Genomic DNA, 22,712 nt, shown 5'->3' with positions numbered 1-22,712 from the left:
TCTTAAACCTAGGAAAAATTCTGTACATTTTCGCCTTTGCTATTTTTTTCCTCAAATATTTATTCAAGTAATTTTTTTGTTCATTTTTATAAATAATATGCATAACCTAAACAACATGAGTGAATTTTATTTATGATAATTATCTGTGTATATGATTTGTATTTAATCTATTTAAAATAAAAAGGGAATTTTGAATAAAGTCTTTTTTGAATGAAATTTGTTTAATTGTTTATTTCTGTTTAAACCTTTACTTTTCCTTCTATGTTTGCTTAAGGTAATTCTCATGTTATTTTTCAATTTTCTTGTTTATGAAATAATCATCAAGTGCAACAAAAATTTATTTGGAAATCATAAAATATAAAAATATTTATTGCAATTGAAATATCACTGCTAATTTATTCTTTGACTAGCATCGGAATGAAACGTATATATAAAAACAAAGTTTAGGGAAATACGGGAGGGAGCACAGTTCTTATCGGGCGATGTTCGCTTTTAGAGGATCGACGACTGTGACGTCATAAAGTAGTGCGGAGGCCTTGAGTCTCGATGGTTACGTTTGAGTCCCAGCAAAGGACTGTTCATTTTTCATGTCGTCTGCTTTTACAACAACAACAAAAAAGGGGGGACTCTACAGTGGTGCCCGAACTAAAAGGTGATGGATGATAATTTGCGATCCCCATACCAGGATTTGGTGAAAGGGTCTCCTAATCCCGGGTCCCCAAAGGGGGGGGGACTCTACAGTGGTGCCCGAACTAAAAGGTGATGGATGATAATTTGCGACCCCTATACCAGGATTTGGTGAAAGGGTCTCCTAATCCTGGGTCCCCTTTTAAATGGGGGAGTATATAAGGTATTTTCTCCCCCCTTCTTGCATGCCTTCATGATATAATGGTAGCCCACTCAGCACATATTCGAGAGATCTAGGTTCGAGACCCGGTGAAGGCACTGCTCATTTTTCATCATCCAGCATCAGAAAAATCTCTGCATACTAACAAAAATTACATAAGTATATATCCAAGAATAAGAAATTTTCTATTTCATTTGTTATGGAGCAAAAACTGCAAGAACTCAGCAGAACTTTTACATAAGTTTAATAATGAAATCAAAAAGGATTAAAATCATTTCAGTTATTTCTATGAAGAGTTATTATTTCTATTTTTAGAGATGTTTTATTCACATTTTAATTTGAATATGCTCTAGTTTAAATCTCATTTTTTAATTATTTTAATTTTAAATCATCTTAAATTTTACTGAAGATTTCACAACAATAAATACAAATAAAATAATCCTGTTACAGTTATATGTTTGCTTTAAAGCATACAATTTCTACAGCAAAACCAAAAATCCATGTCCAATTAAAAGAGAAACTGCTTCTGTTTGATTACTTCAAACAGAAAAAAAAAAAAAAAAAAAAAAAAAAAAAAAAAAAAAAATTCCAGCATAAAATAATTATGTATGATAAAAAAAAAAATAGTAATACTTGCACATGGCCCTTCTTTATAATTGTTCTCCATAAAATTTCTCATATGGAAATGCTACATTAATTGCATTGTTGTCTTTCATAGAGTACATGGATTAAATGAGAACAGAAATAGCATAAAAATCGAAAATCTTGTTTTAATTCTTACAGACATACAATAGCAACAATATTAAAAGGTTTAATACTTCATTCCATGAGAAAACTTTATTTTATTTATTTTTAAAATTTTTTCTAATAATATGAATCTGTGACTCACACATAAAAACAAAGAATAAAATTCCTCAGAAAAACCACTGGAATAAAATACATGTTTTAATTCTTAATTTTTTAACAATTTGCAGCAAACATGTGTAAGGATAACTGATACCATTTCTTATTACAACAACTCAACTTGTTTCTCCTAAAATATCATCTGGTATATACAAAATTTTCTTTGCAGTTAACTGTTTGCTTTAATCCTGCTAATTAAACTGAACCCATTAATTTAATTGGATTATAAAGCTGAGCAAAGGATAACAATAAAGTTTTGCTGTACAAGCAGGATAAACAAGAATGCTGAAATTAGAAATGTTGTATAAAGCAAATGGAAATCAAATATTAACACAACCTAAGGATCTTCATTAAAATGGAGGCTTTTGTAATAAATACAAAGATTTTGATTATGAGTTCAGGAACAGTCACCTTTGCAGTCTCAAATAGATAAGACCATCAAAAAGGTCTGAAAATGAATGTTGAATATTCATCACCTCTCATTTTAAATGATAGCTGATGAGTTTGATAGCAGTAAAGACACTGTTCACAAAAATGCCATAAATGACATGATTTTTTGGGAGGGGGAAATGTTCTCTTTGTTCTACATGTACAAACGGAAGAACAGACAGAAGACCAAATTTCTTGCTTGACATGATTTGATTTAAATGGCAGACATTTGACCTGATTTTTCAAACAACACTGTCAATTTTGCGCCTCGAAATAAAACTTAAAAGTTGTGTTCATGATTCTCAGCGAAACTTGCTGTCATGTGCTTGGGTTTACCAATGCTAGAGAAACTTTGGTTTCAGAAATCTTGAGTAAAGACAAAGTTAAGAAAATTTTTTCACTTAATAATTAATTCACGAAGAATTTGTTCTTCAGAGGCAGATGGTGAACTCCATATTTTACAAAAATATAATGACTTTAAAGATTTCTAATAAGAATTCAGCACATCAGCCTGAAAAAGCTCAATAAAATAACTGATTCCTGCTCCAGAAAATGTGCTGTTCCATAATTCTATCATCATTAAGTAATTTCTTGATTTAAAAATTTTTTTTTTAAAAAATAAAATCTGATAGGTTTTAAACGTTAAATTATGTTCAAACAGGGCTTTTTTTAATGTTTTGTGTGTTACCTATATTTATTAAATATTATGTTCTTTGCACTTAAACCATAAAACCATAACCAGTTTAACAGCAATGTCGCGAAAGAATTTTAAAATTAACATATCTTACAATTTCCAATACACAGTTCTGCGCGCTGGAAATGAAAAGGGTCCCCCCCCGTAGTGTGTTGCTATTGTTCGCTTTTAAATTACTGAGTTTGTTAACAAAAAATTCGTTAACGTTTTACAAAATATGAAATAAATAATAAAACAAATTCCAAATTTGGGCTTTCAGATGCCCATATTCACAGTAGGATTACGCCATTCAAAATTGGATGGCTCTATGTACCGTTGTTTTATCACAATGCGAGAAACATACCTACATTTATGCAGATTCTTCATTATTTAATTTCTTCAAATATAATACAGGGAAATAGTATTTGGTGGCAATGATTTGAAAAGTGACACGCCGTTTATAGAGTTCTGATGAAAAATTGCAAATCGAAAACAGCAGTTTTTCAGGGACAAAGACCCTTTGGATTACAAAAAAACTCAGCCTCCCTTATTCACTAGATTTGCCATCTACCAATTTCTTTTTCATGAAGTGAAATCTCACCTCAAAGGCCATTATTTCAGATGCATCAAAGAAATTTAGAAATTTATAACTAAAGACTGACAGGGTTGCCACTCAAACAGGAGAATGAAATTCCCTGACTTTTCCAGGTTTTCCAGGTATGTTTCGAGAAAATTCCAGTCTATCTGCGTAATGTACGTTGGCTGTGCTAAGAGGTACATCAATTATGGTATTACTTGTACTGTGTAGCAAATTCACTTAATTATTCAATAAATTCCTGAGGACATATATTCTTAATTATTCTTGGTACACTTTGTTTGATAATTTTGTTTACTTTTCCGCTTAAAAAAACTTAATAAAATTTAAGATATAAACATTGGATAACAACTGTACGTTTTATTTAATTATTATTCATGATCATCCCCAGTTCAACACGAGGCTAATCCGGTTCTTATAAATCACAACACAATGCTAAAAGTTAGGTTAGATTTTAGGTAAATTTAATTTGTGTGAGGTGTATTCTTAAAAGGCACCTTAACACTTGAAAACATAAATATTATTATAATAGTTGTTTTCTCCACTGAAGATTGAGATTAGAATCTGCCAAATCTGGAATAAAATAAGGCTTTTTTTTTGCAGGCATTCTGCAGCTAAACGAAAGAAAGAAATCTATTTAATGATATTTTTTTACTAAATTGAGGTATTTTATATTTATTTCGCAGCATACATAAAGAAAAAATATGTGCATTAAATTTCGTGATGTCATCGTACTGTTAGAATTAATTTCAGGATTATGCCAGAGAAAATTTCCTGAAATTTGGAAATATTATTTACTAATGATAAATAAATTTAGAGGGAAGAAGCAACATTAAATGATATGAATAACATAAAAATAAAGATAATTACTTAAAAATTTAATTAGAATAATCAATGATATTTTAGCAAATATAGTTATATTATATGGTTATCCTAGATGATTGATTACTATTTTTTTATTTTACTGCAAAATGGCAAGGTATTTATTAAAAAGAAAAGAAAAAAAAAAAAGATTTTGCGGTAAAATCCTAGTATACGATACGGCCTTCGCATGATTTTGAAAACTGTCGCCAAGAACAAAATGACCCGTTTACTGCTCATCATCATGTCCCCAAATCCCTCTGTACCATACATGGAGATTATTCTAACCAAAGAACGTCTATGTAAAAAGCGGAGGGAAAATTTGCCAAGGGATTTGGCGACGGAACCTGGCGGCCAGAATTTCATTCTCCGCAATGTGTACAGGAAATTGAAAAACACGTGTTAAGAAGAAACGTTCTTTGACAAAAAAAAGAAAACTACGAATATCCGTTTTTAAATTATTGCGAAAAATCCAAGAAGAAACGTTTTATCAAAGAACGTTTTTTCTTGGATTTTTCGCAATAATTTTAAAAGCGGATTTTCGTAGATTCCCCCCCTCAAAATAACTAATCCATGAATTAATTTACTTGCACCAAAAATATTTTCTTTTCCTTTAGAGTTTAAAGAAATTTTAAATGACATTCATTTTATGAACTCTTGATAACGTGACCTTCGAACTTCGACACCGGTTTCGAGCTTTGGCGCATGCACAGCTGTTATCCGCTATGATGGAACGGAGCAACGTCTGTTGCAGAGAGGTTTTCTTTCTTTACAATACATATTTTTTGATTCTAACCTTCATGGTACCGTATACTAGGATTAAACCCATTTTGTTTTATACGAGAACAGGTACTTTCTTTAGTTCATGCACTGCACATGCGATTCTCGAGGTTACTGGAAACCAAAAGTTGCGGGAAACTTGCTTTGCCTTTCTAAAGAAACAATCAAATTGGAGCTGCGAAAATTGGCTCTATGCCAGCTGCCCAAATGACACTCACGTGATACACAATTCGCCAAAAAAGTGATCACTTCGGACGTCGGTGCAAAACTCGCCTTTTTTGGCGGGATCGTTGTATGAAATTCCCTGAATTTTTTGGTCAATTTCCGAATTCCCTGACTTTTTCCGGTTTTCCCAGTTTTCCAGATAGCGTGGCAACCCTGGACTGAGAAGAAAAACATAAAAAAATATTTTCAGGGAAGTCATAAACTGCAAAAAAATATATATAAGCATACAAAATCCTGTGTAAAGTTGAAATTAAAAATATTTCATATTTATATATTACACTACAATTACTGGCAAAAAACGTATACAGTCAAAAGTCGTTAATTCGGACACCCATAATCTGGAATGATCTATAATCCGGACCTCAAAGCTACAAACTTTCTGCGCATGCGTCTCATTGACGCATGCGCATAAGACCTTTATGGCTGCGAATATGCGTGTGCGCATACGCAAAATACGTTTACCAATGTGCATTTAATGTATAACGGACGGTATAAGCTAAGCTAAAATTATCTAATTCAGTTAATGTTGCAGATTGCACTGTTCCTTATCATCGAATTGGATTCGGCTTATTATTTTTGCAGACTGTTAGAGCAATTTTATAAAAGTAAGCTTGAACTTTTGATTATGTCAAATAGAATTTCTGATATATATTTACTAATATGTAAAGGATCTCCAAAGTGAAAGTATGTTTCACTTTGGAAAGTCAATTAAACAAAAAGTGGAATTGCTGCAAAAAATGGATAAAGGCATATCCTTTGTTTATCTAAACTTAACGTTTGTTTATCTAAACTTTGTTTATCTTTAACGCGGCGGGCAATGAATTGGAAGTTGATGTGTCAGCACTATCCTTATCTTCAGGGCAGATGCTTGTATTTTATTTGGCTTATAATTCCTTACTAAATGTAGAATTTCATCTCGATGTACTCCGTCTTTGATATGATTTAAATCAAATTCCTCATCATTATAATTCGCTTCCGATAGCGGAGAAAGTGACAGAGGTTATTGAAAACGAAAAAATTTCAATTGACAAATTAGTTGGTATTCTCGACACAGCAATTACAGGACTTGAACAGCGGAACTTTGTAACTGAACAAGAAATTATGTCTGTTTATAGAATTAAAGAGAATGTATTATCACATAAAAAATGAAGCAACTTAAACAACTTACATTGAAAGAAATGTTTAATAAAGTAAACAAATAAATATTAAGCTTTTTTTGTAAATTTTGATACCCTTTAGATCATAATTGTTCTTTATTTCATAAATTACGGTTTCATATTTTTAATTTTATCATTTCTGCATGCCATCTTACCAGATTTAAACTGATGATCTATAATCTGGAAAAATCGATAATCCGGAATCGCTGAAGTCCCGGCAAGTCCGGATTAACGACTTTTGACTGTAGTACTATAGTGCAGAAATTAGTGTGAAAGAGATTTTTTTTAGACAGAATTTTAAGATGGTTGCCAGCCAGCAACAACAGGTCCCTCAAAGCAGTTTTATTTTCCTTAATCATCCAACTGTCGTCTTTCAACTACTAAGAATTACACAATAAATTAGAACCACTGCACCATTTTGAAGTTTGTTTCTATAAGAAGTTACTTTTGCATACTTTTTAAATATGTTTTGTATTCGTTCATTTTAGTGTACTAAAAATGGATATAACGCCTAGAAAGAGAGTAAGGATTATTACACATAACAGTCACACATTCATGACTATAAGACAGGGATGTCAAACTCATAGGTACACTTGGGCCAAACAAACAAGGTTTAACTTTAGGCGAGCCCAAAAAAAAAAAAAAAAAAAAAAAAAAAAATCAATATTCATAGAAACGTATATTTATTTCGAATAATACAATAATAAACATATATATATATTTATATAGAAAATAACAAGAAAAATTTAATGTTTACGTCCTGATACTTGACATCTCTTCTCTGCTATTATCTTTCCCATTTCGGGAGAAATTTTGTTTGCAGTGATAACTTTCAACGCTGACCCAAAGTGAGCATCATTAATACGGTTTCTAATAGGAGACTAATTATCTTTCATGACTGAAAATAACTGCTCGCACCGATAAGTGCTACCAAACATGGAAATAATTTCATCTGCGAATTTTCGAGTATTTTCAAACCTGGCTGGTAAATATTTGTAAAATTCAGGCATGCCCACTTCAATGAATTTTGCTTTCAAATTTGAGTTGCATTGAATCTCGATCACCTCCATTTGCATATGGCTAGGTACTGAGTCAATACTTATTGAGAAAATCGAAGAAAACAAAAAAAAATTTGTCTTCGAGGGAACTAAAATCATTAAACCTCGTTTCAAATTCAGTTGTTAAATTTGAATTTTTTCTGCGTATTTTTCATACGAACAAGTATCATCTAAACTTGATTTATTCATGCTGCTCGTCGGGAAGTGCGTCAAATCTTCATTTTTAAGTTGTTTTCCCCAAAGAACTAGTTGACATTTGAACGCTTTAATTATGTCAAACATGTTCATAATAATATGATTCTTTTCCTTGTAACGATAAATTTAAATCGGTTAAGTGTTTGGTTATATCAACCAAGAAAGATAAATCTTGTATCCATATTGGATCGTAAAACAAACTTATGTCTTGATTTTTCGTTTTTAAAAACTGACATATTTCTTCTTTCAAATCCCAGAATTGTTTGAGAATCTTGGAGCAAGATAACCAACGTACCTCGGTATAGTAAGACAAACACGAATATTCACTATCTAACTCACTTAAGAAAGCAGTGAATTGACGCTGATTTAAACTTCGAGATCTTATAAAATTTATAACTTTTTTTATATATGACAAAACATTCTCCGTATTTATTACTTTCGAGCATAGAACTTCTTGATGTATAATACAATGCATATGATGAATGTTTGAACCGTGAATTTCACTAAGTTTTTTTCTTAGTAATGCTACAAAGCCTTTGTTTTTCCCGGTCATTGATGGAGCACCATCTATAGCTACAGAATTTAGTTTTGCCAAAGGTAGATTGTATTTCTGCAGAAGTCCAAAAACACAAGTAAATATATCTTCTCCTGTGGTAGTACCAGGCATCGGTATTAGTTCCAGTAATTCCTCAAAAATGTTAAAATTCTTGTCACAAGAACGAAGAAACACTGCTAATTCAGCTTTACCATTAATGTCCGTGCTCTCGTCACAGGCAATGGAGAAACTTTCGAAACTAGATGATTTTGCTTTGATCTGATCACTTAAATTCGCGGCTAAATCAGTAACTCTTTCCGAAACTGTATTTCGAGACAATGAAATTGATTGAAAAGCCTTCACATTTCCAGGACAAACAATTTCTCCAGCTTTCATTAAGCATTCCTTGATGAAATCACCGTCAGTAAAAGGCTTCGAATGTTTAGCTATCAACTCGAACAAGACATAGCTTGCATGTACCGCCGCTTCACTTTCTTGCAATACTTTACTAAACATGGACTGTTGCTTTTTCACTCCTAACTTGAGCTCTTTCAACTTTTCTTCTCTCATTAATCCTTCATAATTGTTATATTTCGATTTGTGTTGTTCATAATGACGTTTAATATTATATAACTTTGGTACATTAATAGTATTATTACATATCAAGCAGATTATTTTATCTTTTATTTCACAGCAAAAATATTCTAAGTCCCATTTTACTTGGAATATTCTATGTTCGTCAGCGACTTTTCGTTTAATTTTACTACCACTTGGTTTTGATATAGAGATACTGAATACAAAGGGCTGGAATAAACACGGTTAACGTTAAAAAGTTAACAAAAATTTATTCTTTTCACAAGAGATAAATCAAAATGCTGAAATATTTCTTCAAAAATATTCTAACAATATCACAAAATGTCAAACGTTTAGCAAAAATCAATTCAAAACAGAGAAACTAATTCTATCTCACAGCAAAATCGCTACAAATAAATCACAGCATTAAGTAAACAAACAGTTCGCTAGAACTACAGCTACTACTGAGATGAGTTGTTTGTTCTCAGTTTTTATAAGCTTTATAATTAATTTCTCGAATATACTGGAAACATCTATAAATATCTGGATTTTTGTGGATGGCAACAGCAATTACGAGATATTTATTTATTAGGTATTAAATGCACGCGCTGTTCTATTTTTAACCTTCTAACGCAGCTGTCTTTTCAAAAATCGTCTGCGTTGCTAAGGCAACATGAAGCAAATCTAATTACAATTCTAAATAAAAAAAAAACTAAATAAATAAATAACTATGAAATCTGTAACAATATGAATTAAGTAATAATTAATAATAAAGCAAAGTGCATGCACATGCATGCACCAATCTATCGTACAAAACTATGATTGGAAAACTGAGACCATGAGTTCGGCCACATTCGGCTATCGGGGGATGTGTACAAGTTCTGAGTGCACATGTCCCCCAAAAGCCGAAGGCAGCTGAACGCAAGCTACTCACACGCATTTGTAATTTAAGTAGTGTGTGTGTCAGCTCGCTGTGAGTAATCTAACAACACTAAATAAATTATCGTTAATTACTTAGCAGTAAACATTTCATTTTTTCCTTCGTCGATATGTTATTTTATTATTATATATTATTATTTGCCAATATATTGGCCGAGCCGCAAAAATATTCGTTGTGGGCCGCTAGTTTGACATCCTTGCTATAAGATATATTGCTTCTGTTAACATTGGGAAATCGAGAATTTCTCAAATTCTGAGGACATACTGGAACTGGATCATTTTCTCCAGAAAGGAAGAGATATTATAGCATTATTAATCCAGCAAATACCTTCAAAGAGATATGGTGTCTAATGGTATTGATATTCATCCTGCAAATGTGTGGTGTAGACTTCTCAGTGCTACGCGGGAGGTGAGAATGCTAATTAAAAAAAACAAGTTTTGATATATCACATGAAGCAAATATGATTATTGTGGGCCAAAATATACAAGTTTTGAACCATAAATGACTGTAAAAATGTCACTTTGAGTGATAAGACTCATTTATTTGTTCATGGTTGCACATCTAACATTGTTAGATGAAGAAAGGGTGAATCAATAAGACCATATCCGAAAAACCATAAAATAACCTCAAAAACGTATGTTTCGGCGTTTTTTTCACAGCAGATGGTACTGTGAGTATAGTTCCTGTTGATAGAATGATGAATTCATGGAAGTATATAGAAAATTTCATGGAAGTACATAGAAATTTTAAAACATATGATTATTGAATTCTAGAGAACCTTTGCAGGGACATTTCAACATGACTTCAATCCATGTCACAATGCAAAATCTGCCAGAAGGTTCACGATGGAAAATAAAAATATTGCGCTATATCGACCCAGAAATTCACCTAGCTTAAATCCAACTGACAAATTGTAGCATATTCTTGAAGAACATCTTGGTAAAATGGATTGTATGACAAAAGAGTGCATTATTAAGAACACTATAAAAGTGCGTTTCCATGACTAAGAAGTATTTAAAAAAAAAAAAGCATAAGAATCAATCTCTAAGCACATTCTAGAGGTCAGTTCTGCTAAAGGAGGACATACTTTCTATCAGTTTAATTATTATTCTTGTATATGAAAGTATGTACATAAATTACAAAAAATTCGCTTTGTTCTAATTAATTTGCAAATTTTACTACTTGAATAGTAATGGCATGCCATATTTATGAAATTTTATAATGAATCTATAAACCACAACTGAATTTCTAAATGTAGAAGCTCAGTGTTACCTCCACCTAAAATCAACACTCAAGATAGTTTTAAAAGGAATTTATTTGAATATTACAAACAAAATAATCTAATCTAACATCTCAGCAGCAGCATTTAAGATGCATCAAAATAAATGGAAAGAAGTTTCTATTTTACATTGTTGCCACTTGTCATTTTCTAAGTCAATGTGCTTTTCCTATTTTTTATGTTGCCATTCAAAGGGGCAGAAAACTGTCTGTTGAAATCTGCTTCACTAATAAACCACGATAATCTGACATTAGCAAGACACAGCACTCTAATTCATTACTATACTAAATTTCTCCCAAATACAGAATAATACAAAATAATTCAACTTAAAAAAGTAACACTTAAACTTTGATAGCAATCAGAGTTTTACTTACAAAATATACAATTACTTTTCTGAGCAATACTATTCATTTTCAGTGAGGTTATACTCCTTAAATTCTTCAACAAGATTTTCACATCTTGCTAGAAGACGATCATGATTTTGAATCATACTTTCAAAATAATTTTGATATTCTTTTAAGCCATCAAAACCCATTCCTTGAAAGGCCTCTTCCAATGACTATAAAAGAAATATTATTTTCTTTTAATAATTAGAGTAATTATAAAATTAGATATGAAACAGCAACTTAATTATATAATAAACTGATAAATTAATATTTAAAAATGCAGATACAGAAACTAGTAAAAATGTTTTATAATTGCTACTGGTTAAGAAAAGAAAAAAAAATTCAAGTTTATTAATTTTAAAAAACAAACATGGAAAAGGTTTTGAAGTTAGTATAGAGTGCCACCTATTGCAAAAACAGAAAACATTCACTTAGCCACTGGATTGAATTAAGGCACCATGCCAGAGGATGTCAATAGTACATTATTAGCTATTAGAATTAATAAAGTTTGTTTTATCTTATACAGTCCTTTAGCATAATAAACATGTTCATTTGGCCCTTAAACAAAAGTGTTTGTTAAAAGCCAAATGTTGGCAGAAGTAAAACAATGTTAAAGCGAAACTAACTAGATTAGAAAATGCAGTTAGTTACGGAATATGATGATAGTGTAAACAAAAATGAATTACACATAAGGAATAGAGCACTTCAAAACATTCAATTGAACATAAGACACATACATTTTGAAAGTGATGTCATAGCCATACAAAAAAGGTGTAATAGCCACTAATGAAGAAATCTTCCAAATGGAAGAAAGAACAGAAGTTTCGGAGGTAAAAATTATGGAAATTATCTATTGTACATTATGAACATGAAAGTGATTGCAGTAAATCTGATTCTAAAATACAGTTACATTTGCTAGAATTACCAATTCCTAAATTTTTAGGTAAATACACAAAATGGAATAATTTTTAAGTTGCAATTTGAAGACACTGTTGTGAATAATACTCAGTTAACAGAAGTTTTGAAGTTCTGTTATTTAAAGACTGCATTACTTGATTAAGCAAAATATCCTGAAACTGTTAATCATACTTTCAGTTCTCGATTTAAAACCCTTCCAAGATAGGTATGAAAATAAATTAATCTTAACTGAGGAAATGGATTTAAGGATATTAACTGCTGAATTGTAGAGGATAAGGTATGTAATAGATAATACTACTAAAAACTTAGACTTCAAATGTTCTAAAGTATGAGAAAAATAATTTATCGGACATTCTATTATTAAATATTGTACTCCAGAAGCTAGATTATGAGATGTACAAACAAACTGAACCAAGTATTAATGATACAGAAGTTCCTATGTTTGATGAATTAATTTGTTTTTAGACAAAAGATGTTATTAGATAACATTAACCATAATATTAGTAACGTGAAATATCCATTAGAAGAAACCTCAAAATCAAATGTTCTGATGGTTAAAACTAAAATGTTCAGACTTGTGTGATATACCAAAATAATAATAAACCCACTACAAAAATGTCATCCATTTTTAATTTTAAAATTAAAATCAAACATTTGAAATAATTCAAAACAATAAATTGTGTTTTAAAACGCCTTAGTAAAAAACATTTAATTGCAAAATGAAATTCTGATGCTCCAAATACATAAAAAGCATCATTCAATAATTCACTGCCTACTCAGCAATGGTGCAATTAATCAGCAGTTAGATAAAACAAAGGTGGAAACATGGGATGAAGAGATTATATACAAGAATGCAGATGGTTCTCAGAAAAATCAATTAAGTTGTCCTTTGACATGGAGAAAAATGTATTAGCTACTGCAATAGTATATATTTGTAATTCAGAAGGAAAAAAGAATTCCAGTTTGCGCTGTTTTAGATAATGGAAATATGTCATGCTGTATCATTGAAAAAGTTGCCAATTTGTTAAATATATGGAAAGAATGAATTTATGCAACCGCACTGGAATAAGCGAGAATGTTATAATTATTACTTATCAACTAGCCATACAGAATTCAAACAAGTATTTAACATATGACCAATTAATTGCTTAGTTATTTCTAAAATTACTAACAGTTCTAAATAGCAAAGAAGAACTTGGTAAAATTTTGCAAAGATTCTGGAAAGTCAAATGCACTGCAAGTATCACCAATGTTTTGAGTGAAGAAGAAGAATACTGTGAAAAACATTTCAAACATACACACTATCGATAATGTGATGGAAGATATGTAGCACAGTTACCCACTGGGGGAGGTTCGAAATTAGGAGAATCAAAAATGGTTACTGAGAAAAAATTACATCAAGTGTGAAATCAACTAGAAAGTAATTTGAATTTGAAAACCTTGTTTAAGAATTTTATCAAGGAATTAAAAATTTAAATCACAAGGAAGAAGTTCAAGAAAATGAAACATCATCCTGCAGTTATCTTAGTCATCACAGAGTTTATCATCTGCAGAAAACCTCTAACAAGCTTTGAGTTGTGTTTAATGCACCAGCGGCTACTATACTTAATTCAATATTAATGCAGGGAAGATTACCACAGAAATATTTATTTTCTACTATTGTTAAGATTTCGAAATGCTATGCACTAGGAGTGATGTTCAGAAGATGTAGCACAAATACTCGTCAGCCATCTCAAAGAAATCTGTAGTTGATCTTATGGAAAGAATTGATTGGTAGCTCTATGCACACTTATTGTCTGAACACTGTCACACATAGAGCAAGCGCACCATTCCTCGCAACAAGGGTCCTGAAGCAATTACGAATGGATGAAGCGACTGAATTCCCTTGTGCTTCAGGAGTCATACTGAAGAACTGTTGTGTGTTCTCACTGGAGCTTATAGGGTGCAAGAAGCCAGAGAGGTGCAGCCACAGTTAACCTGTCTTCTACAATGTGGTGGAATGCAGTTACACAAATGGTGTTCAAATAATACTGAACTATTGAAGAACAGAGAAAGTGCAACTCAGGATTATTCTTTTCTAGCTACTGTTAAGCCTCAGGTTACAAGAGCCTTGGGAATGTCATGGAGTATGGCTACACAGTTTTTCTTATAATTTAAAGGTACACTGCTAAAAAAAAAAAAAAAAAAAAAAAAAAAAAAAAAAAAAAAAAGGGACAGTCCTATATCTCCCGATTGACAAAATTCAAATTGCGTTCTTCATGTCTCGAAAGCGCGACGTAGGATATATATTACATTTATAATACCACTATTCTAACATAGGTATTTTGACACAAAATAGGACTTTTTCTGAAATAACATACCAATTTTTTTACATATTTCGATTCTACTACTCAAATTACGCCTAAATATGAAATTTTGTAAAATTTGGAGCGAAATTTATGGAGAAATTCACAAATTTATGTTGGCACTTTTTTGTCAGTTTGCGCCAAGAATACTTCACTTGGCGAACTTCTTAATATATGGCAACCTAGTTTCCTTTCCCGTGAGAGGAAAAAAAGTCACCATCGTTCCTTTTTTCCAAATAATATTCCTTATTATTATATTTTTAATTATAACTTATTATTTTAAGTAATTTTTTCTTTGAATAACTGTTTTAAAAATTTCTATTTACCTATTCGAACTGCGTAAATAAAGGTGCAGCGTTTATTGTTTTTCAAATAGTTTTCTTTATATATATTTTTCATCATAGTTATTATTTTAGGTAATTTTTAAATTTTTATACTTTTATTTTAATTGTTTGTGTTGCATTGTCTCTTCAGATAATTGTTTTAAAATTTTCTATTTATTCCTTCGAACTGAGCATTTTAAATATATTTATTAATATCAATTTTCCAGAATTTGATTTTATTTATTTGAACTGCGTTTCTTTCGGAAGAATACTTTGTAACCCAGACTACGATCAGTTTGAAAACTGCATACTATATTAAAAGAGAAAATACAGTAAAGCACAGTTTTACACGCCTTTCAATGTTCCGTTCAGTAAAGATATATATAAATAAGAGAGACGTATAACCGACATTTTTAACTTAGGATGACTTGCATACACTGCTTTAAACAGTTTTATCATTGTGCCCATTGCTTTAGACAATTTTATCCTACATTTGGTTTCTTAAAATGTTATTCATATTTTAGTCAAATATTTTATTTTTGAAATCGCAAGAATCAAATATAATAAGATTGAAAAGTTTTTAATTAAAAAAAAGTACAAATACTAAATTTTACGAAAAAATTTATTTTTCTTCTCTTTTTCATTAAGCATTCTGAAAGCATATTAAAAAGTATCCAACTTTTTGAAACATTTTGGTATTTCTGACAATCATTTTAAATAAAGTTATCGCCTTCCATTTCATAAAGGCCCACAAACGGCCGAGCGGTAAAGACGCTGATCACTGGTAGTTCGGTCCGAGGTTCGAATCCCACGAACGGGCTGGTTGCATGGGTGTTTTCGTGGTTTTCCCGATGTGTAACGTGTATATGAGACAGTTTCCCTTAGAAAGTCCTCCACGAAGGCATCCCTCCCTTTAGGCAGATAGCCCTTGTGTGCTTTGCCATACTTAAATAATCCAATCCAATCCTTATTTAAATATAATTGATTTGTAACTTCTACTAGAACTGACGTTAAGAATTGAAGTGCAAATAAATAATATCATGTGCAATCTTGATTAATATAAAATTAAAAATATTTGCACAGAAAAATATTTGCATTCAGACAGAAAGTTTTTTGAAATATTTGCAATTACTTTATAAGAAGGATATATTAATAACCGTAATAATTACTTATTATATTACTGATGATTAGGAATCAGTTCTTGACAATTACATTCTAAATTAGAATTTTAAGAATTATTAGAATTTTAAATTAGAATAATGAAAATACGCTACGCACAAAAATACATTTTAGGATAATAAATGAGTTGATTTTTTGTTTTAAAACTTCTTGAATTCATTTAATAAACATTGTATCCTCGTTGTTAATTGAATTCAGAATGTTGGGTGTCGTTTATATAATTATTCTTACTTGTCCACGGAATCTGCTAACTTATCCAGCGTTTAAGTAGCTGCAGATCATTTCTACATAACCATTGAACTTCCATTAATTCAGTCTCTAGAGGGTTGTATATTTATATCATAATTTGACTTTTATAAAAATGATTATTCTAAATCTTATGTTTCTATAAAAATATAGTGTGCTTTAAAAATATGGATGATAGTACCAGCCGCTCTTTCAGCCACTTCAAAAGCATCAGTTTGTTTAGAAATAAATTGTGCAGTTAATGTCATAAAATTCAAATAAACATCAAATGAAAATTCTCAGTTTTAGACAATTCAATTTAAACGAAGTAAAGTAGCAGATGATAAAACGCTGAAGGTAAAAATTTACTCTTACAAAAATTTACTTTTATTAAAAAAAAAAGAAAAAAAAAAAAAAAAAAAGATAGAGAGAAATTTTAAAAAATATTAAAAAATTTATTTAAAAAAATAGCTTTTCATATAGTATTAATAAATATTTATTACGCATCATTGAGGGAAAAATGTCATATAATTAATTCTCCGTAAAATTTTACTTGAAATTTAAGGTTAAAAATAGCTGTGGCAATACAGTGTAACAAAAATCCATAGACCACATTTGGCGTTATCGCTCAAAAAAAAAGATGCCAAATTTCAAAATGCGAAAATATGTAAATTTGTGTATATCTTATAAAATTTTGAATAAAAAAGTCTAATTTTTTGCAGATATGCTTAAAAATATACCTACTTTAAGATGATGGTAAAAATTTTATAGGTTATAATTCAAAATTTTTTCGAAAAATTTATAAAAATTATTTAAAAATAGAAATTTAAAAAATAAAACACAAAAAATGGGTAAATTTTATTTGGAATGAACCTAAACTTCGAAATGTGAGAGAAAAAAAATCAAAAATGTTTAATAAAAAAAGAGATATAAATAAATATTTGCCAAATTCAATTAACATTGAGGAGCTAAAATTTTGAGAGTTAATATTTCAAAAACTACTCGTACGATTTTTACAAAACTTGGTATTCTGGCATAATTTGAGTCGTAGAATCGAAATATGTAAAAATATTGGTATGTTATTTCAGGAAAAGTCCAATTTTGTGTCAAAATACCTATATTAGAATAGTGCTATATATAAATCTAATATATATCCTAAGTCGCGCTTTCGAGACATGAAGAACGCAATTTGAATTTCGTGAATCGCCCCAGTAGAACAGGAGATATAGCACTGTCCCATTTTTTTTTTTTTTTGAGCAGTGTACCTGACATTGAAAAAAAACAGTAATGAGAAGAGATGTTATATCAACAATATGTTGCCTCTTTGATCCATTAGGTTTAACTGGACCTATTATGGCAAAAGCTAAAATATTTCCACAAAAACTTTGGCTCTTAAAAATAAAATGGAACACACCTCTTCCAAAAAATAACTTTGAAGATTGGAAGGCATTTCTGCTAGGTCTTAGAACAAGCAATGAGTATTGCATCCTTAGATTTTTTTTTAAACAGTGGAGTTATAGCAAACAGAAGTAACAAGATTCTGCAATACTAGTCAGAAAGTCTATGGTGCTGCAATTTATTCAAAATATATTTCATCTTTGAATGACTTTTCATAAAGACATCTCTGCAGCAAGTCTCGTTTTTCACCCTTGAAGTCAATTATGTACTTAATTTGGAAATTTGTGATGTAGTTCTTTTGGTAAAACTAATGAAAAGAATATTAGATGCCATTCCACTACCCATAGACAAGGTATACTATTTCCCTGATTGATCAGTAGTGTTAGCATGGATTAAGAAGGAACCTCATCAACTAAAGACATATGTTGCTAATAAAGTGCCTGTGAATGGTTTATATGGTGGTATGGGCTAACATTCTGAACTAAGGAAGAACCGAAGCCTTGTGAAATAGTTTCTGATATGGCTGATGTGGAATACATTTTTGCATCTAATGATTCAGTGTGTCTAAAGGTGCAACAAAGAGAGTTTCGAAAACAACAACATTTATTTACAACAATATGTAACAAATTTAAATAATGCAGGATATATTATTAAGCAGCACTGTCTTCCACATCCAACACATTTAGTATCCAGCCTGCCACTGGCTAATAGAGAGTACACAGCGCCCTCTAGCCGAATGGCACGAGAAATATGCAACATATGTCAAGGAACTCAAACTTAAGGATAGTGACTTAGTTAATATAAATGTAAACTCCCTTGTTTGAGATCATATTCTTAATATTAGTAATAACTATGTTCCTCAAGACAGAAGGGAAACAAATTAAAACATAAAATTAGCAAAGCAACAAACTTGGGTCCTGTACCTGTTTGCCCCTGAAATCGATAGACTGTTGACTGAAATCTACACTAAACACAAGGTTGTTGCTTTGTTAACTATGTTTGTATTATATATGTATTAAGTTTTGTTTGCAGATTTAAAGTCAGTTGTAAAAGAAAAAAATTAATAGGCCCTCTAACTGTTAATTGCTAAATTACTTTTTAATTATCTGCCAATAATTTGCTACTTTTATTTGTCAATTTGAAAAAAAACCAATGTGCCTAATTATAATCCAAAAATAATATTGCTTATAAGGACAAATTTGACAATAAACATTCAAACAAAAGTTCAAAAATCCATAACTCGAATTAACTTGTTAAATCAGGTAGGACAACCATAGCATGTAAAAAAGACAATTTGTTTATAGAATCATATTTTATGTAATATTTGTAAACATTTTATATGGTTGTGATGCTGTGATATGCAACATTGCATGTCACATAAAGGAACATCCCAGTCCTTGCAATTGTACCTTGATTCCTTTTGAAACTTTTTCCATTCTGTGTGCACACATAACAAATTCCGTTGTAGGACATTTCTTAGCCGTTGCAGGGGCTATGGCTGTATGCCTTTGTAAAACAAAGGCTGATTGGGACCGCTGGCCCTGTTCTCTCCAGACACGAACATCGCTGAACACTATATGATGGCAGTTATGATGATCAGCTGCAAAACCACTCCAGACGACTCCGCCGATGTTGTGGGGTCAAAAGGTCAAATGTCTAAAAGGGAATGTACTGTGTGAGTGTAACCCCGCCTCAGACAAGTGCCTCGAGATGGTGGACGGTACCACGGGAGGTATAGATGTGGCTTTAGTGTGTTGAATAGTCGACAATGATACTGTTGGTGCGGCTAAGGTCTGGCGAACAATCATCCTATCTTTCCTCACATTTGTGCGCCTTGGCTTTCCAGAGCCTTCATTTCGGCAGCAATTTCCTTGTAACAACCATTGCTGCCAACATCTTTGCACAGTAGTGTCTGTATGCTGAAGGTGGCAGCCTATTACTCAGTATGACCACCCAGCTTCCTGCAATCCTACAATGCGATCACGTTCAAAGTTGTTTAGTTGTCCGTAAGGCCTTCAATATCGTCATAATGGCATCTTTAGTTGCCTCTTTACGGAATTACAATGGCAGGAACAAAAAAAGATAAATTTTCCGCCTCTGTTACTGGTTTTATACTTTGCAAATTGCACAATAGAAATGTGCGCTATGATCGCAATTCCAGCTCATTCGCCTTGAAACTTTGATCATTTGCATGTTCGATTAAGATGCTTTTGCATATCAAATTTCGTCATTATCGCTAAAGTCCTTCTTTGTGCTTCAATTATTTTGCAAAAGAGTGTATAATAGTACAATCAGTGTAAACATGATAGACTTAAGAAGACACTGCAAATGTATGTTTTTTTTAAAAATAGAAAGTACATACCATAATGTCTAAGTTTTCAGAAATCATCTGTCTATCAACATTTTTTCTTAGCAACCGCATCATGCCATGAAAGTAATCTTCAACTACATCACAAAGTAAATTTAGCATGTCTTTTGGAGCAGCTAGACATTTGAAGAATTGAAGATTATTATTAAAAACATAAAATGATAAAAATTTCTAAATCTTTGATATGGGAGATGATTCGAAGTATCAAATTTTATCAGCAAATAAATTAAATATAAAAATTCTTTTCCAAAAAATTCCTCTGAATATTTTTCTAACATCTTAACTATTTTTTAAATACACAGATTAAAGAAATTCTAGTAATTTTCAAAAACTAAGAATTTTATGTATAAAATGCAAAACTAATAATTTCCAAAAGATTTTAGCATTCAGCCATTCATTCATTTTAAGATTTTTTTTTTTTTTTTTTTTTTTTTTTTTTTTTTTTTTTTTTAAATTTTTGCTAAAGGTTAAAAGTATGAATATCTCTGAATTGGCTTGCTGTGAGATTTTCACAAAATTTGGTATTTATGCATTATCTCACACATCGAATTAAATGAGGGAAAGGAATTGACATGTCATTTTGGAAAAAGTTTGATTTTGTGCCGCATCTTCAACAAATTAACAATGCAATTTAAATATTGCCGACTGGCCTACTGCAACAGGAAATACAGAACCCCCCCTCTTCAACACACCATACAACTACATGATTTCTTATAAAGTTTTTTCACCATCAGATACCCTTCAGAGCCTGCTTCAAAAGTAAAAAAGAAAAGCAAGATGTTTGCAAATTTTATAGTGGTTAAAAAAAAATTCCACATTACTCCATACTTTTATTAAAAAATAATGTTCTTTTATATTTTGTGTTAACTCCTGTTTAATAACTAAATAAAAGCATTAACTGTTCTTTCTCTTCCTGAAACTTTCATCTGTTTGTTTATGACAAGCAGATTACTTTTATATTATCCACAACACTTTTCTGTGATCTAAAATTTAAATTTAAAAAAAGAAGGAAAATCATTAACAGATATTTCATACATAAACATGTAAATCTATAAAAACAGTACTTTAAGCCTCATAACTAATTGCTAATTTAATTATTATGTAACAGATTAATATATATAACTTAATAAAAATGCCAAATTATGTTTAGAAACCAACCATCATAACCAGCATGACAAAAAATGGCAGCAATACTTTTCAGCAATATTTTTCTCACTGCTTCATGAGATAACATTACAGGTTTCATTTCATGTGTTATGCCATCCCTGGAATAAATGACAAAGTTTTCAGTGCAAAGTTTACACAAAATATGGATAATATTAAAAAAATGTAAAACAAACACAAAATCCATGTAATAACAACTGTTAAACAATGCATTATAAAGTATATAAAATTCTAATTTTGAAACTCTTTAATGAAAGATCGATACTAACATGTTTTATAAAACAGGAGTGAATTAAACTGTCCCTAGAACTAGATAAATAGAAATGGCAGTTTTTACTTAAAAAAAAAAAAAAAAAAGTACATTTTATAAAGTATTTAGAATTAAATTTTTAGTTACAATTTTATTGTTTTTATGCTATGGTAAACCTGTATTACAATAACAGAAATTTATGAGTTTCTACTGCTGATCTTATACTAATCTCAAATGGCTTTTCTTTCTTATTAACCTATTAGTTTCTTGGCACAGTCTGAAAGATGTCATAACACAGCAGAGTGTTTTGTTTACTGAAACAAACTAAAGGCCTACCAACACTTAGACAAATAATCCCATCAAGATACAAATAAACGTACATACTAATAAAGAGAATGCAGAATTTGAAAAATATTACCACACTAACAATCATTGATTCATGATTTCTTTCAGAAATGTCAAAAGTAAAATTACTTATACAAAGAGACAGGTTGAGGGCATGTATAAAATGAACATTTTTGTCATTTAAAACACTTCTGTAATCAGAAGTATAAATCTACGATCAACAACTGCGAACATAAAGGATGCCCTATTTTATTAATGGGACATCTTGTTGATACATTCTTATATATCAACTATAGCTGATGTCTGAAACTTTCTTTCAAATCAATCAAATCATGGTTTAATCAATGAAATCATGCTTTTAATTTTTTTTAAATTGACACTAATTATTATTAAAGTATTTTATTTCACTAACTGGTTCTTAATAAATATTTTCCAATGGAATTTCAAAATGAAAAACAGGATTATTACACACTGTCATTTTTATAACCTTTAAACAGTACACATACAAGGTTAGTAAAAATATGATACGTAATTTTATTGCAAAATAATATTCCATTTACTTAAATCAATGTTAAATTGTTTATTATCATTTGCATTCAAGATTTTATCAGTGATATATCAGGACAATATTTACACTGTGTTTACATTACATCATTTTATATTTGAAATGATATCATCTTAATGCTTATTTCAATGCTATATAAACATCTGGAACCTAAACCTAAAGTTCTGCATAGCTTTTCTTCCCATTTTTTGTTAAG

The 22,712-nt window shown here is 30.6% G+C and overlaps 1 protein-coding gene across 3 annotated transcripts in view; it reads right to left on the bottom strand.

Annotated features, from left to right (window-relative positions):
- Nucleotides 1-22,712, bottom strand: part of LOC118202953 (uncharacterized) — an 82,627-nt gene that overhangs the window by 7,010 nt on the left and 52,905 nt on the right. For 2 of the 3 annotated variants that reach the window (XM_035375175.2, XM_085823403.1), the window contains exons 5-7: nt 21,351-21,457; nt 20,187-20,308; nt 11,425-11,609 (exon numbers count right to left, since the gene is read on the bottom strand). In XM_035375175.2, the coding sequence (XP_035231066.1) occupies nt 11,454-11,609; nt 20,187-20,308; nt 21,351-21,457 (385 nt within the window). In that variant the 3' untranslated portion in view covers nt 11,425-11,453. Of the gene's footprint in view, nt 1-860; nt 5,472-11,424; nt 11,610-20,186; nt 20,309-21,350; nt 21,458-22,712 lie in introns of those variants that run through there. The other variant, XM_035375176.2, reaches the window with a different exon arrangement.

Source organism: Stegodyphus dumicola, chromosome 1, assembly GCF_044657685.1.
Source record: "Stegodyphus dumicola isolate Sdum_Otavi_A_Nest chromosome 1, ASM4465768v1".
NCBI classification, from domain to species: domain Eukaryota; kingdom Metazoa; phylum Arthropoda; class Arachnida; order Araneae; family Eresidae; genus Stegodyphus; species Stegodyphus dumicola.
The sequence above is the reverse complement of the archived record's forward strand: the minus strand, read 5'-3'. Positions and strand labels throughout refer to the sequence as shown.